General features: G+C 33.6%; 1 protein-coding gene across 1 annotated transcript; it reads right to left on the bottom strand.

Annotated features, from left to right (window-relative positions):
- Window positions 1–342: 342 nt before the first annotated feature.
- On the bottom strand, window positions 343–6114 carry LOC120257544 (calmodulin-interacting protein 111-like). The gene is made up of 6 exons (XM_039265005.1): window positions 5773–6114; window positions 5181–5339; window positions 4067–4923; window positions 3228–3417; window positions 2232–2439; window positions 343–770 (listed from the first exon to the last, which is right to left on the bottom strand). The coding sequence occupies exons 1-6, from the start codon at window positions 6082–6084 to the stop codon at window positions 343–345; spliced, it is 2154 nt and encodes a 717-aa protein (XP_039120939.1). The 5' UTR covers window positions 6085–6114.
- Between the last annotated feature and the right edge of the window lie 9317 nt (window positions 6115–15431).

Below are 15431 nucleotides of genomic sequence, written 5' to 3' on the forward strand. Positions count from 1 at the left end.
ATAATGGTCTTGATGAGGGTTAGGGTTGTGCATGCTGAGCCTGAAATATTCGGAGAGGCTCTTGCCTGGCCTAAGCTAGTGATTCTCAAAACACCAACTAACAACCTTACCAATACACTGATATTGATTTACATGACGTTATGTTGAGTATACACCACTATAATAAATTATTGGCTTCAAAAGACTAAGAACTTTAGATTTTATACATTGAGCCAAGCCATGGATGAGACTAGCAGAGTGACAACTGATGATTTCTTCAACCAATGGCGCATTACTAACACATATTTTTATAGATAAGATTAAAGGTCCTCAGAGGAGCTGTACCTCAACTGCAAGTGAAAATTAACAAGCACAAAGAAGTACCTCACGCATCGCACTAGGCCTCACTTTCATTTTGGCTTTCTCAAAATCATCAATTGACACTTTAAGCATCATTTCTACCAGCTGATCAGGTTCTTCTAATGCTGTTTGGGACATGTCATGAATTTCGAGAGCCTTTTCAGAACCAAGGCAAGAAACAGGCTTCACCGAAACAGACAATTCTGCAAGCAATGATGACAATGCACCAGCATACTTGTCTGAACTTCCAAACTTGATATAGCGACGAAGAGCCGTCATTGCAGCTTCATTGCAAAGGGCAGCAAGATCAGCAGCCACAAACCCATGCGTAGCCATAGCAAGTGTTTGAATTTCTTTGCTGCTAAGGGAGTGGTCTATGTCACTGAGAAGAGTCTGAAGTATGTCTAGTCGCTGGTCTGGAGATGGCACTCCTGAAAAATCATGAAGACTAAATTTAAGATTGTCATTCATAGCAAAAATAAATTCTACAATTTAAACCTTAATCTGAAGAGCTCTCGTGTAATTTTAAAGGAAAAACGTATAACATATTAGAGATGATTCTGGATAATTAGTTAAAATCTTAACAAGAAAATTCCAGGTGCAACAAAGAGCTATTATATAAATGAATGAAACTTTATATGCAAAAGTTCTCAACCTCATTTAATGAGGTTATCATAAATGATGTATTTAGGCATGAACACTTTGTTGAAAGATATCCCAAAATGTTTGCCATATCAGAAATTGTGAAACCATAATTATTTGTTTTCCCTAATCTATATTATTGTTCATAAATTCTTCTTGGATGACTCAATCAATGCAAATTCCCCCAAACTTTAAAATAGCAGCACTTCCTTGAAATTCTCTAAGCGAAAGAAAATTACCTCATGAGAGGGATAAAAAGATAAGAACAAGATATCAATGGGATTTACCGCAAGAGAGATTGGGGCTTCGTAACCAATTAAGCATTACACTCTCATAGCTTCATTAGTTACCCATCTCGGTGGCAAGAAGTGAACCAATCATCTTACAAGGGTCCATAGCAACAAAATTTCCTTTCAGTTAGATTCTCTAACTTAACTTTTTCTTCAAAAAGTTCTTCAATGATGTAGTCAAAAGTTATAAGCACAACAAGCACAATTTTTTTTTTCTCAACTATTAAAATAAGGCAGTTCTTTCCAAACAGATCTCTTGAAGTCCATATTAATTTCACCAAGCAACCAAACTCCTTTTCAAAACCAAATAGTGTTATACAGTCTTTCAATTTTTCTCGAATCAATGTCTGCATAATTTACCCAACACAGATATATACCTAATCCAAACTTAGAGGCTATCTTCTGTTCCTTCTCACCTCAAAATTTAATTTGTGAAAATTGAGAGGTTGCTATATGCCCAGCTATGCTAGAATCAGCACCTCACCATCAACTATATACTTTAAAACTGCAATGTCATTAGCACCAATAACTGCCAAATGACATGTGCACAACTGAACTTCACATTTCATTTTTTTATCTTCTTTTCAATCATGTGTCAGAAAACCCACACCTACTAATTGAACTCAAAGATCTAACCCCTCAACTACCACCAACTAGACAAAATAATGTAAATCATAGTTCTTACAAATATAAATACACCACTCCTTAACTTCTCATTCGCAAATGTCATCCACTGCACAATTTTCTTAGGAGAAAGGATTTAAAAAAACAAAAGCTTAACATCCTTCCAAAATATCTACCACTTAACCGCTCTTATGGTTATGGCCACCCATCTATTTTTGTGAGCACCTGCATACTTTCCTTAGCTATGACATGCTGAAGATTGTCAGATTACCTTGGGTTGATGGATAGATTTAGCTTGCTAAATCAGAAACAGAAGGTGGCAATGAGAGTAATTACCTATTTCAATTTCTCGATCAAATCTTCCAGGTCTTCTTAACGCAGGATCAATACTATCAGGGCGATTCGTGGCAGCAATTAGAAGTATCCTTTCACCATTATCTATCTCATCCAGCAATTTTAATAATGTTGCAACCATTCTAACTGATAATCCTTCACCTCCATCTTTTCGTGCTGGAGCAATAGCATCCAACTCATCAATAAATACCTTGAGAACAACAATATTATTAATTTAAATGCAAAACACAAGAAAATTTCTATGTTTCCAATTAACTGCAAGTTCTTTCCCAAGTTGACAATAAGCTACAGTACAGCAAATAATTATAAAAATCAATTTCATTAAAGGACAAACTAAATGTCCCACAGCAACAAGAATGGTGCAAGCTATACTGACTACAAACATAAAGAGAAGGGAACGCTCCATGGCACAGTGACAAGAATGGTGCAAGCTACACTGACTACAAACATCAAGAGAAGGAACTCCATGGCAGCACTATATAATCATTTCAGCAGATTCACAGAAAATATGACTATCTCTGTGAGCAAACATTGGCTAAGAAATATAATCATGTTGCTCACTAACGAGGGTAGACCAGGAAAAGTGAACTACTTTTTTTTTTAATTGTCTTTGAACCCAAGGAAAATAATTTTTTATATCCATAAATTTCCTTCAGAAGAACCAAACACAATTTGCAGATCCATAAATATTTTTTTTTATATCCATAAATTTCCTCAGCATGGGCCTAAAGATGCTCAAAAAGGGACTAGCACATGTTTACATAAACTATTCACAGCACTTCCTTTAATGTCAGGCAGTCCCATTTAACAGTTATAATAAGTTAAAAAAAAATGTGAGCTGAAAATTGCAAGTCATCACTTAAGGAAAACAAATTAACAGCAAGGTATGAAAATCATGCAGTTCAACTTCCTTTTAATGTGAATTATGAAAGTCGTTATTAAGATGAGAAGACAATATGGTGAAGCAAAGAATCTAACCACGGAAGGAGCAGCTCGTCTAGCTGATTCAAAAACATCATGTAGAGCTTGCTCACTTTCTCCGTAGTACTGACTGATAATCTCAGGTCCATTAATAGAAAAAAGACTCGCACCAACACCATGAGCACAATAAGTGGCCAAAGATGTTTTCCCTGTACCAGGCGGACCATAAAGTAGCACCCCTTTATACCTGCAAGGGAAAATTAATTATAACTAACCAAAAATATAAACAGCATAAATATAACTTGCTAGAATAATTTTGGATACCACATTTTCTGCATAAATGTTAATTGACTACGATTAAGAAATAGACATTGCATTTCTGTAAGGCAGATTCACATAATTCGAAGATTAAGAAAAACAAATGCATCACCATGTATTAACAAAAAACAGATGAAAGAGAAAATGGAAACCAAATATTACCACATTTGCAAATCTACCAAGGGAGGTGTGTAAGGACGTGAATAAAAAATCATGACTATGATAATCTATAAATAGTGCATTATTCACTAAATTTAAAATGAACGTGGAGCCCAAAAAACAAAGAAATAGCTCCCGAAAGGGTCTACAATTAGTCACTAGGTAATAGATTGAGAGTTAACTGAAGTAAATAGAAACAATTGCTGAATCCAACTCCTAAATACTGTAGAGTAACACATGTATCATAACTGTATAATCGGACAAATATTTATGAGGATGTGTTTTCCTTTTTGATATGTCAGCATTCAAAACAACCACAACAACCCACTTAATGCACGCACGCGTGCACACATCCCCCAAACAGTAAGAAATAACAGGGTTTAGGCAGTAATGTCAATGTAAATGCAATAAAAATCAACCTTGGCAAAGAATAATTGTTTCCCAATGAGAACATGATGATCTCATTCAAAGCTGTAATTTCCTTAGATAAGCCACCCAGCCTAGGAATATCACCAGCTTGCCTCTCACCAATGGATCTACAAGAAATTTCAACTGCTGATGGACCTGTTGTAGTTGGATTATTTCTCACAGAAGCGACAGGATCAGAGAGGTGGACCTTTGTTTTAGCATCTACCAGGAATATAGTGTCAGCATAATTTATACAATTCCCATTGTCAATCTCAACAGGTGGTAAATTGCATTTCCTTTCAGACATATGATCTGGATTAGAACAGTCTGTCCGTGACCCACTCACACCTTCCACCAGAAATAAACAGAGATGCCCGCATATCGGTACAGTCACAAGGTTCCCATTTAAAAGACTACGACCATGAAGCCACCTTCCAGCATATATCTGTAGCAGTTCATTAACTTTTTCATCTGCCAATGCCAATCTAATACCAGAGATGTCCTGACATGTGGAAACATCAATATTTGATACATAGTCTGAGGATTTCTTTGATTGGACTGGAGTAGCACCAGGAGAAGAAAGCTTTGGTCTAGAGGCTGGAGTCTTTGGTGATGTTAGCTTGTCTGTTGATGTGCCTAAGGGAGATTTATCGTATCCACAATTTATCACAACACTCTTTGGCAAGACCAAATTTAGGTAAAGGTCGTTGCATTTGCATATAGAAAATTGAGAAATAGAATTATTCATATTTTGATTGTGCGATGTAGAAAACCCACTGACAGGGAAAACAAATATCGCCCTGCCAACGGAAGGGAAGCCCATGGTGCATGACAGACCCCATGACAATTTTGATCCATTTTTCAGAACCTACAAAAGCGCAATGCAGACATGAGAAATTGCTGAACCAAATTACAAATCACTAGCTATAAAATCAATTTTAAATCACTACATTGAAAACAGATTTTGCTGATTATCAGCATATAATTAGGAATGCAAAGCTGAGAAAGTATGTACTGAACTACAGGCCAAAAGGAATTTATTACAAATTAACATTAAAAATCAGAATGGCAGTTTGGCTGCAATTTGCTAATTCAGAAACCAAAATCAACTTTCCCATATCATACCTTGAGAGAAGGAAATACGGTTGCAATTGCAAAGAAATTTCCTGTTCCATCAGATGCCTTATCCCCAGTTTCAACTCCAAAATGTCTAGCACACTCCTCAGCTAATGTCTCAAGTGGGGCATCTTCCAAGGACGTCTTGTCTGAAGTAGCAAGTGAAACCTATAAACAGAATCCTCTTAAGAACATAGTTGAACCCACAACAACCTTGACATCAAAACACAACTCCATAGTATCATTACACTCAACAAAAGAGAAATAACAAAACAAATTCTAAATAAAAGGAACACTGAATATGAGCTATTATGATAAGTAAGCAGTCTTGCATCAATGAATGATCCGCTCATTCTAAATTACAAGATGTAGAATGGGAAATTTCTACAATTCATTAGTAGAGAAAAGAAAAAGAACTCTATGCAATCATAGCCGCAAGGCAAGTAAAAAAATCAAAGTGAATGAAAGAAACGCCAAAAAAATGATCTTTTTACTGAAATTCTAGCAATGTATTCACACAAAAATTTCTTTTTATTTCCAAATCAAACACTTAAGTGTCTACTCTTCCTGTCAATCAATCAAAAAGGATAGGAGTACTTACAGAGACGAAGGAACCAGGGGAGAGTGAGGACGAGACCATGGTGGCCTCCGAGAGCCAAATCCTAGCATAATTACCACCCTTGGAGAGACAGGTCTCGGTCTCCGAGACTCTGGCACAAAATGCGGAGTCTGAGATGAGGTTTGGGAACTTGGCGGCAGCGCAGGAGAGTATGCAAGGGAGAAGCTGCTCGTCGTCGCCGGCAACCTCGGTCTTTGGATCTCGAGCTGGAGTTGAGGGAGTGCGAGAGGCCGATGGGGAGGAGCGCTCTGAGGGAAGAGACCTCGAAGGCTTCTTCCCCTTCGATGGCGGCATCTTCGCCGCCGTCGCCGTGTTTCCCGCTGCTTCTTTTGTTCGCTGCGGGTTTTTGGTCTATTTGTTGGATTTTATGCAAATCCCTCCCTGAAATTTTCTGTATTTTCAGAGTGTTTCCCATTTTTCCCAATTGACTATTACAGTATTACTTATGAGACTAAAGAGATACAGTGGGAGGGTTGATAACCCCGGTATCGAAGTTAGTAACCCTGATACCTGGGTTATCATCTCCATTAAAAGCATGGTGGGAGGGTTGATAACCCCGGTATCGAGGTTAGTAACCCCGATACCGGGGTTATCATCTCCATTAAAAGCATCGGGGTTACCAACCCCGATGTTGGGGTTACTATCTCTCGTTAAAAGAGTTAATAACTCCGGCATAGGGGTTACTGCATTGGGGTCAGTAACCCCGATGCCGGGGTTACTATCTCCCATACCATATTATTTAATTATTTTATTAATTTTAATATAATAATTTTTTATTATTCATATATTATTATTATTTTATAAATATTTATTTTGAAGTATAATTTAAAAAATATATTATTTAATTATGTCTTTTTAATTATTTTTAATAATTATATTTAACATTTTATTAAATAAATATGTTTTAATGAAATATATCATATAAATAGTGAAAAAATTAATAAAATAATTACGAGTCATATTTTAAAATCATTATGAAAAATAGTTTAATGGGTTAATTGTAGGTCTCATTTTATAGTATAATTATTATGGGAGATAATTTAATACGTAAGAGTTTAATGTGTTGATGAACCAACGGGTTTGTAGCCTAGCGGTATCCCTTAAAAAAAATGTGTTGATGAGACTGACACGCAGGGCATCAAATACCTACATGTGATAATCCCTAACGATTAAAAGATCGCCCTAATAAATGAAAAAGTCAAACAATAAATTTTTTTGAAAAAAATAATAAATTTTTTTATACTATATAAATAGATTAGTAAAAATATCAAAAATAATAAATTTTTTTGCTTTGAATCCAAAACATTATTTTTTTAAACTATCTGTATTAATCTATAAAAACTATTATTTTTGGAATATATAAGAGAGCGAGTGAGTATTGAAAGAAATGATTCTCCTTTGGTGAATCCGGAATATCACTATATATTGATACAATCTTTTTCTCCATTATAAATAGAAGAAAATAATGGTTTCTCTCATGTCAATAATGTCATGTACAAATTTTATCATCGAAAGATAAATAAAAAATAGTTGTTTTTTCCTATAACTATAAAATAAAGAATTTATTCTCATACAATCTTGTATTATATAGGTCTGAATTCTGCAACGAAGCTCTCAACAAAATTTGGTCCCCGGTCAATCTTCTCAGTTTCTATTAACTCTAGGCTCTTTTATTATTTTTATACTTAATTTTTTTATACTATTTTTTTATTTTTTTATTTTTATATTTGAGTATTCATGCTTTATCACATTCCTTCTAACAATATTTATTATTATTTTTATATACATAAATAAATATGAAATGTACTAACAAAATCTACTAAAAATATTACCAATGTTATAGATAGTTTAAAAATCTTTAATCTAAAATTTAGAAATATTATGAGCAGTTTAAAAATCTTTAATTTAAAATTTAAAAATCTTATAGATAGTTTAAAAATATTATAGATGTTTTAAAAATCTTTAATTTAAAATTTAAAAATCTTATAAGCAGTTTAAAAATCTTTAATTTAAAATTGAAAAAACTTTTGGATTAAAAAAATGAAATATATTAATAAGTAATCTATGGTATGAAGAACTGAAAAAGGAGAATAATTAAGTAATGGATAGTATGAAGAAGTGAAGAAAGAGACTAATGAAGTAATGGATAGTATGAAGAACTGAAGAAGGGAACTGCTGATTGGAGAGTGGGGAAGTTCAGATTTGAGAAGAAGATGTTCTACTTTTAATAAACTTGATAAATATCTTATCTTATTTTATTTTATCGATCTTAATCTAGCATTTCATGAGAGCAACACTATTTTACTAAAAACTAAAACATTATTAATAAATCCCAATAAATTAATCATATGAGTTATTTTTAATAAATATTATATATATATATATATAATTTACAAGCCAGGAAATCCTTGCACCCTCGCGAGGATTCTCCACAGGGAGCACCGCTGGGAGCGGGTAGTACACTCCCTGTTCCCAGCCCCATGGGGGGATTAGTTCGGGGAATCCTCGGGGAATCCCCGTTCCCTGCCCCATTTGCATCCCTAGCTCTTAGGGTGGTGAGGGTGGATACTTATATAGTATTGTATATATTTTTTCCCAATTTTTTTTTTATTTGTCCCATTTAAAAGAAATTAACCTTTTTATTTATTCATTTAAAAAAATTTAAAATAATAAATATTATTTTTTTTAAAATTATTTTTATATTTTATGTATTTCTATAACTTCCGTTAAATTATTTTGAACTACACATTTTTTTAACCATATTTTAAATAAGAGTAATTTTGAAAAATTAATATAATTTTTATAAATTTTAAAAAACCAGCTAATTTTAACCAATTTTTTTAATCCATGTGATTTAGTTTAAATGAATAAATAAAAATGACACGGAGAGTATATATTAGTATTAAATTTTTTTTATTTTTTATTTTAAGGTTTTTTAGCATGTCTTAAATGATACTCCCTCTAATCCTTTTTAAATGTCCATTTTAACTAAATCAGATTAAGAAAATTGGTTAAAATTAGTTTTTAATCTAAAATTTATAAAAATTATATTAAGTTTAAAAAAAGTTTTTTAAAATTTACTTAAAAATGTGTAGTTGAATATAATTTATTGGAATAATAGAAGTATATTAAACATGAAGGATAAATTTGGGAAAAATATTTAATGCTTTTATAAATTTTTTTAAAAGGACAAGTATCTCTAAAAACGAGACAAAACCAAAGGGAGTAAATTTATTGGAGCATGCACACACTCATTCTCTCAATCTCAAGACATCTATGGGTATTGGTTTTTATTTTTTTGATTGTAAGGTTGTTTGGATTTTTAAAAATTATATATATATATATATATATATATATATATATTACTATATTAGAGTGTTTGTTTGTATATAATAATGCATATGCAATGAGCGATGTTGTATTTACAAACTAGACTTACCGAATTGGTTTTCAGAATTACATGGATGCTAACTTTGCATCCACGTCATCATCGTCATTTTATTTTATAATAAACTTCAAATTCAAACATTAAAAATCCCTAAATTCTTAAAATTATTAAAAAAAAATTACAAAAGCATTCTAAAATCGTAATATTTTAAACCCAAAAAATATAAAATCATATATCCAAAATTCTAAAAACTTAAACCTTAAATACTAAACACTAAACCCCTAAAAATCCTAAACCCCTAAATTATAAAACCACAAACCCCTGACGAGAGAATTTTTTTATTTACCATTTAAATTAAGGATTTAAATAGATTAAAAATTTTAAATTTAAGATTTAGATGTAAAAATAAATTTAAAAAGAGAGAGAGTGAAAGAATGATGTGAATGCTAATAAGGTGCAAAACTTGATATCCATGTTTTCATTAAACCTATTCGTAAAAATATCATTACTCATGTACAATTGGTGTTTAGATTTATTTATTTATTTGCTTTTTTAAATATTTTTTAAGTGACATGATATATATATATATATATATATATATATATATATATATATATATAGCAGTATACATTTTTATTGTATTTTTAAGATGTACTATGTAATATATATACAATACTAGTGTTTGGTTAATTGTTTTCTTCTTTTTTAAAGTGTTTTATATTTTATTTTTATTTTTTTAACCCTTCAGGTTATTAGAGCACACGCACATGCTTTATTTGGAGGCATTAATACATTGTGACAATTTGATGCAAGCGCTTGACTAATAGGCATGAAAAATTACACTTGTGCAAAAATGCACACTTAATAAGGACTTTGGATTAATTATAGCATGAATCATGGAAATTATAGAGATGTCAAGGTGTGAGGATTCACAGAGTATATTAGAGTATATTCCCCTGCCTCGGCCCTATCCAAGTCTCGGCCTTGAATCCGAATAACAGTAAATTTTTTCTTCCGGGTTTGGGATTCCCTTCAAACCGAAATTCAAAATATTAAAAACACAAAATACAAAACACAATTTAATTCAACACCAAATTGGCATGTAAATTAACATTAAACAAATCAAAATCAAAATCAAATTACCATTTATAATAAAACACACAAATTAACATAATTAGAATATAACATACAAATCATAATCAAAAGATTAATTGTAATCTTAATCAAATTAACACAATCAATTTAACATCAATCAGTTATCTGCAAATATATCTAGCATATTATCTTTTAATAATATTTTTCATTTAAAATAAATTTCTAATTTTTAAAAAATAGATCGATATAGATTTGTTTAATCTAAATCTCCAAAATTCACTCACCAAACTCTTTGAATCTTTCCCAACTCAAGTTTTATCTTTATGAACAAATCTTTCCACTATACTAAAAATTTAAAATAATCAATTTAAAAAATTCAAATATAGCTAGTAAATATATAAATTCTAGAGTTTTATTTTATCATTTTTTCTCTAGTAAATAATATTATTTATTTAATTATTGATAATTTGATAATTAAATAAATATATAAGCTTTTTAAACTTTTATTCAAATATTTGCATCTTATACCATAATATATACGTGTATATATAGAAATGTAAATTTAAATATTATATATATATAATATTTAAATTTACATTTCAAAGACAAGGGAAGGGCCGGAGGGTATCCCCATCATGTTGCCGGCACCGACAGTGAATCAAACCCCGGCCCCACCAGAGCCCTGGCTAATTGACAAACCTAATTGAAAAATTTATACTACATTTATATTTTCATGATAGCAGGTAAACTAAATTTAACAAAATACGATGTTAGATACATATTTCTGAAAGTAGATTAAGTGATACAACTTAAAATCTTACTGCATAGAAACATGAAGAGCCTGGAGAAAAGTCAATTTAAGAAGGAAATCATAAGCAAACATGACATGTTCTCAATAGTCCCATAAAGTAAACCTCTGGATCTCCTGAAGTTTTTATATATGATAATTTTATTAAAAAAAAAAAAAGAAGCTTTCAAGCTAATCAATCGGTGAAGATGAGGATATTTTGCGTATATATGACTGGTGGGTTATATGTTGTCAAAGAGATTCACATCTGGGTGGTGTGGATTTATGCTGTATTGATTTGAAGTTTTGTTGACTAGTGTATGCAATGCATTATCTTTGAGTGTGTGGCAGAGGATGTGGTTTTTGAAAAGAATTGTTGTTTCATCTAAATTGAATTTTGGGAAATTGATATCATATCACTAAGTTTTCCTTGTAGATGATGCTTAGACTAACCATTATTCAAATATTTGTAATTCATCTTTGTCATTTTGATTACTAAATAAGAGTTTCAGGTACTGAATTTTCTTACTGCTGCTGAAGCCAAGGCTTTTGTCGATGCTGCAAAAGCCATCGGCTTTGCGCACCAAGGAGTCAAGGTCCTGCAAGAGGTGAAGCCTACAGGGATAATGAGCCATCTGTCCAATAAGAAGAGAACACGTAGTGCTAGCACTCATGTGACAAGGAAGGACAAGCCGGGACCACGGCCGAACTCATAGACCGCGCTTGCGACGTGGGGCCTATATGTCAAAATCCACTGGCTCCAGTGGGCCCCTACCCAGATTAGATGGTCCACAACGCTAGCCGTGAGAAAGGGTGAGCAAAATCGGGTACCCAGTTTTTCGGATCGACAAAAACTTGACCAGTATCTGATCCGGTTTAAACTGGGTACCAAAAATCGGGTACCCGATTTAAACCGGATCGGATATCGGATATCCGGATCCGAATTTAAGTTTTATCTATTCCATGGATTTGTTTTATATAACAACATTACATAAAAAACAAATATAAAAAACTTACAACTTAACATTAAACTCTTATATTATTCTTCACACAACAAAAACCATAACAAAAATAATAAAGAGTTTTATCAAAGATTAGGTATTAAAAAAAATCAAATAACTTCTGAAGCATCAAGCGTCTCATCAATAATGATTATTAGTTGCTAAAGAGAAGAGATTTGAATGGAGGCTAGAAAGATGAGACAGGATAATTGCTATCGTTGAACGGGAGGCAAGGATTTGAAAATTTTTCTTTTTAATTTTAACTTCTATAGAATTTAAATTTATATATATATATATGTAACTATATGATTATATAACCCTTTAAGTTATTTGATTAGGCATTTGGATCCTGTGTGGGCCAGGACGAAGGATCGGCACACAAAGGTGGAGGGCCGAGGCCGGAGGATCCGGATGCCGGCGGCGTGTGTGTCGAGGATATTCCAGTTGACGAGAGAGCTTGGTCATAAGTCCGATGGTGAGACTATCTGGTGGCTTTTCTAGCACGTTGAGCCAGCCATCATCACCGGCACCGGTAGTATCCCCGCCATAGCCACTACCGTCGGTGGGACCCTCAAGATCCCTACTCAAGCTCCTAACAACTCTACCACCGACGCCATCACTGTCGCCGACGAGTCGGCGAAGAAGCTGTTGGTGTTGATTGAAGATGTTGAAGAAGAGTTATTCATGTTTGAAGATCAGTCCAAGAGGATCCAGTAGCTACGTGTTTGGTTTCTATATATATATATATATTATATCCAGAACTTTACTGTGTTGTTTGAAAAGTAAAACATGCTTGTAATGCTAGTAGTTGAAGTATCATAAGGTGAGCTGTAATGCAGTATGGTAAAAAAGTAAAAAAGGTGTACTGAAGAAGAGTCCAAAAGAGGACATAAAAAAACCTGGAGATGAACTGAGATGAAGGAGATGATGGTTTTCGTGTTGTGAGAACTTGCTTTGTTTTTCTCTGGTTTTTGTTTCTTCGTTGGACTCCTTATTTGATTTTGTGCTGCAGGTTAAATCTTCATATTTGTATCAGAGCTGGGCTGGAGAAGTAAGGAGATGTCTTATTCTAGTTCAAGATGACTTCAAGCAATAGTTCTTCTTCAAGCAGTAGTTCTTCCAGTTTTTCTCAACCATCAGTACCACAGTTCAATGGAGAAGATTATGACTATTGGAGTATCATGATGAAGACCTTATTTAGGTTTAATGGGCTGTGGGAAGTTGTAGAAGAAGGTTTTTCTGAGGAAGAAGGCAAGATTGCTGAAAATAAACAAAAAGATGCTCATGCTTTGTTTCTCATCTAACAAGCAGTACATCGGCCTTTGTTTTCTAGAATTGTTGCAACCAACACAGCTAAAGAAGCATGGGATACTCTCAAAACTCAATTTCATGGAAGTCCTAGGATCATGGCTTTGAGAATTCAAGGTTTGAGGCAATCCTTTGAAAATTTACATAGAAATGAGAATGAAACTGTTCAAGTGTACATTGCAAGGGTGAATGCTCTTGTTAATCAAATGAGAAGTTTAGGAGATGAAATATCTGAATCACTTGCTGCTGGGAAGGTCCTGAGAAGTTTAGGACCAAAATATAACTTCGTTGTTGTAGCTATTAGTGAATTCAAGGATCTCACAAAGCTCACCATGGATGAATTAGTTGGTTCTCTTCAAGCCCATGAAGCCTTGTTGTTGAGCCAAGATGATGCTCCTACTGAGAAGGCACTTGTGATTAATTCAGAAGAGGAGGCTCATCTCATGAGAGGAGAGTCAACTGTTAATCAGAATTGGCACTCCAATTATGGTAGAGGGAGAACTTTCTTAAGAGGAAGAGGAAGAAGTTATAGTAGAGGCAGGGGCAGGTTTGGTGGTGATACATTTGGTGAAGGAAGTCAAAGCAATAACTGTGCTGATCAAAGGAGTCAGGTATTCAATCAGAGACCTACAAGAGGTAACTTAAGAAATGTCCAATGCTATCACTGCAAAAAATTTGGCCATATTCAGTCTAATTGTTGGTTTAGAGATAAAGACTCAGATAGAAGTGCAAATACCTCATCAGAGAAGAACTCAAGTAATGAAATGAATCTGTTTATGGCTCACAGTGGATATGAAGCTCTAACTCAGACAGTATGGTTAGTTGATAGTGGCTGCTCAAATCATATGTCAGGGGCAAAGGAGTTGTTCAGAACTCTTGATGAATCAGTGAAGCATAGTGTTCGATTGGGTGACAATAAAGAAGTTCAGATTGCTGGTTGTGGTACAGTTGCTATGCACACACTGGATGGAAGGATCAAACTCATAAATAATGTCCAATATGTTCCTTCTTTGGCTCATAATTTACTTAGCGCGAGTCAATTGGTGACTGTTGGGTTCACAGTTTTATTTGAGAAGGATTCATGTATTATCAAGGATACTAACTCTGGTACACAACTGGTGAATATTCACCGTACCAAGAATAACATGTATCATGTGGAGATCTCTAGTATAGAGTGGGCTAATGTAGTTCAACACCATGATAAGAATTCATTACTCTGGCATGAACGTTATGGGCATTTGAATTTTCGGGGCATGCAAGTGGTGAAGAATAAGATGATGGTGCATGGTTTGCCTAGTCTAAAGTAATTATATCACTGTGAAGCCTGTATCCTTGGAAAACAAACTAGATCTCCTTTCACTACAGGACATGCTTGGAGAGCTAAGGAAAAACTGCAGCTAATTCATGCGGACTTATGTGGCCCGATGCAATATGAATCATTGGGAGGAAGCAAATATTTCTTACTCTTTGTAGATGATTACACTCGCATGTGTTGGGTCTATTTCCTCAAGTGCAAATCTGAAACATTTGAATTTTTTCGAAACTTTCAAGCTCTGGTGGAGAGGCAATCTGGTTGCAAATTGAAGACCTTGAGAACAGATCGTGGAGGCGAGTTTATCTCAAAAGAATTTAGAGAACATTGTAACAAGCTTGGCATTCATAGAGAATTCACAACCCCATATACCCCTCAGCAAAATGGCAATGCAGAGAGAAAAAATCGTACACTTGTTGAAAGAGCTAGGAGCTTATTAAAGAGCAAATACCTACCAAATTCATTCTGGGCTGAGGTAGTTGCAACAGTAGCATATTTATCCAATATATCTCCTACACGGGCTGTTTTAAACAAGACACCATATGAAGCTTGGAGAGAAACAAAGCCTACTATAAGTCATTTAAAAATTTTTGGCTGCGTTGCTTTTACTCATATACCATCACATTTACAGCAGAAACTAGATTCTAGAGCAAACAAATGCATCTTCATTGGTTATTGTAGTGACTCAAAAGCATATAGACTATATCATCCTAGTTCAGGAAAAATTATTGTAAGTAGAGATGTAATATT

This window comes from Dioscorea cayenensis, unplaced genomic scaffold (genome assembly GCF_009730915.1).
Source record: "Dioscorea cayenensis subsp. rotundata cultivar TDr96_F1 unplaced genomic scaffold, TDr96_F1_v2_PseudoChromosome.rev07_lg8_w22 25.fasta BLBR01002170.1, whole genome shotgun sequence".
NCBI lineage: Eukaryota > Viridiplantae > Streptophyta > Magnoliopsida > Dioscoreales > Dioscoreaceae > Dioscorea > Dioscorea cayenensis.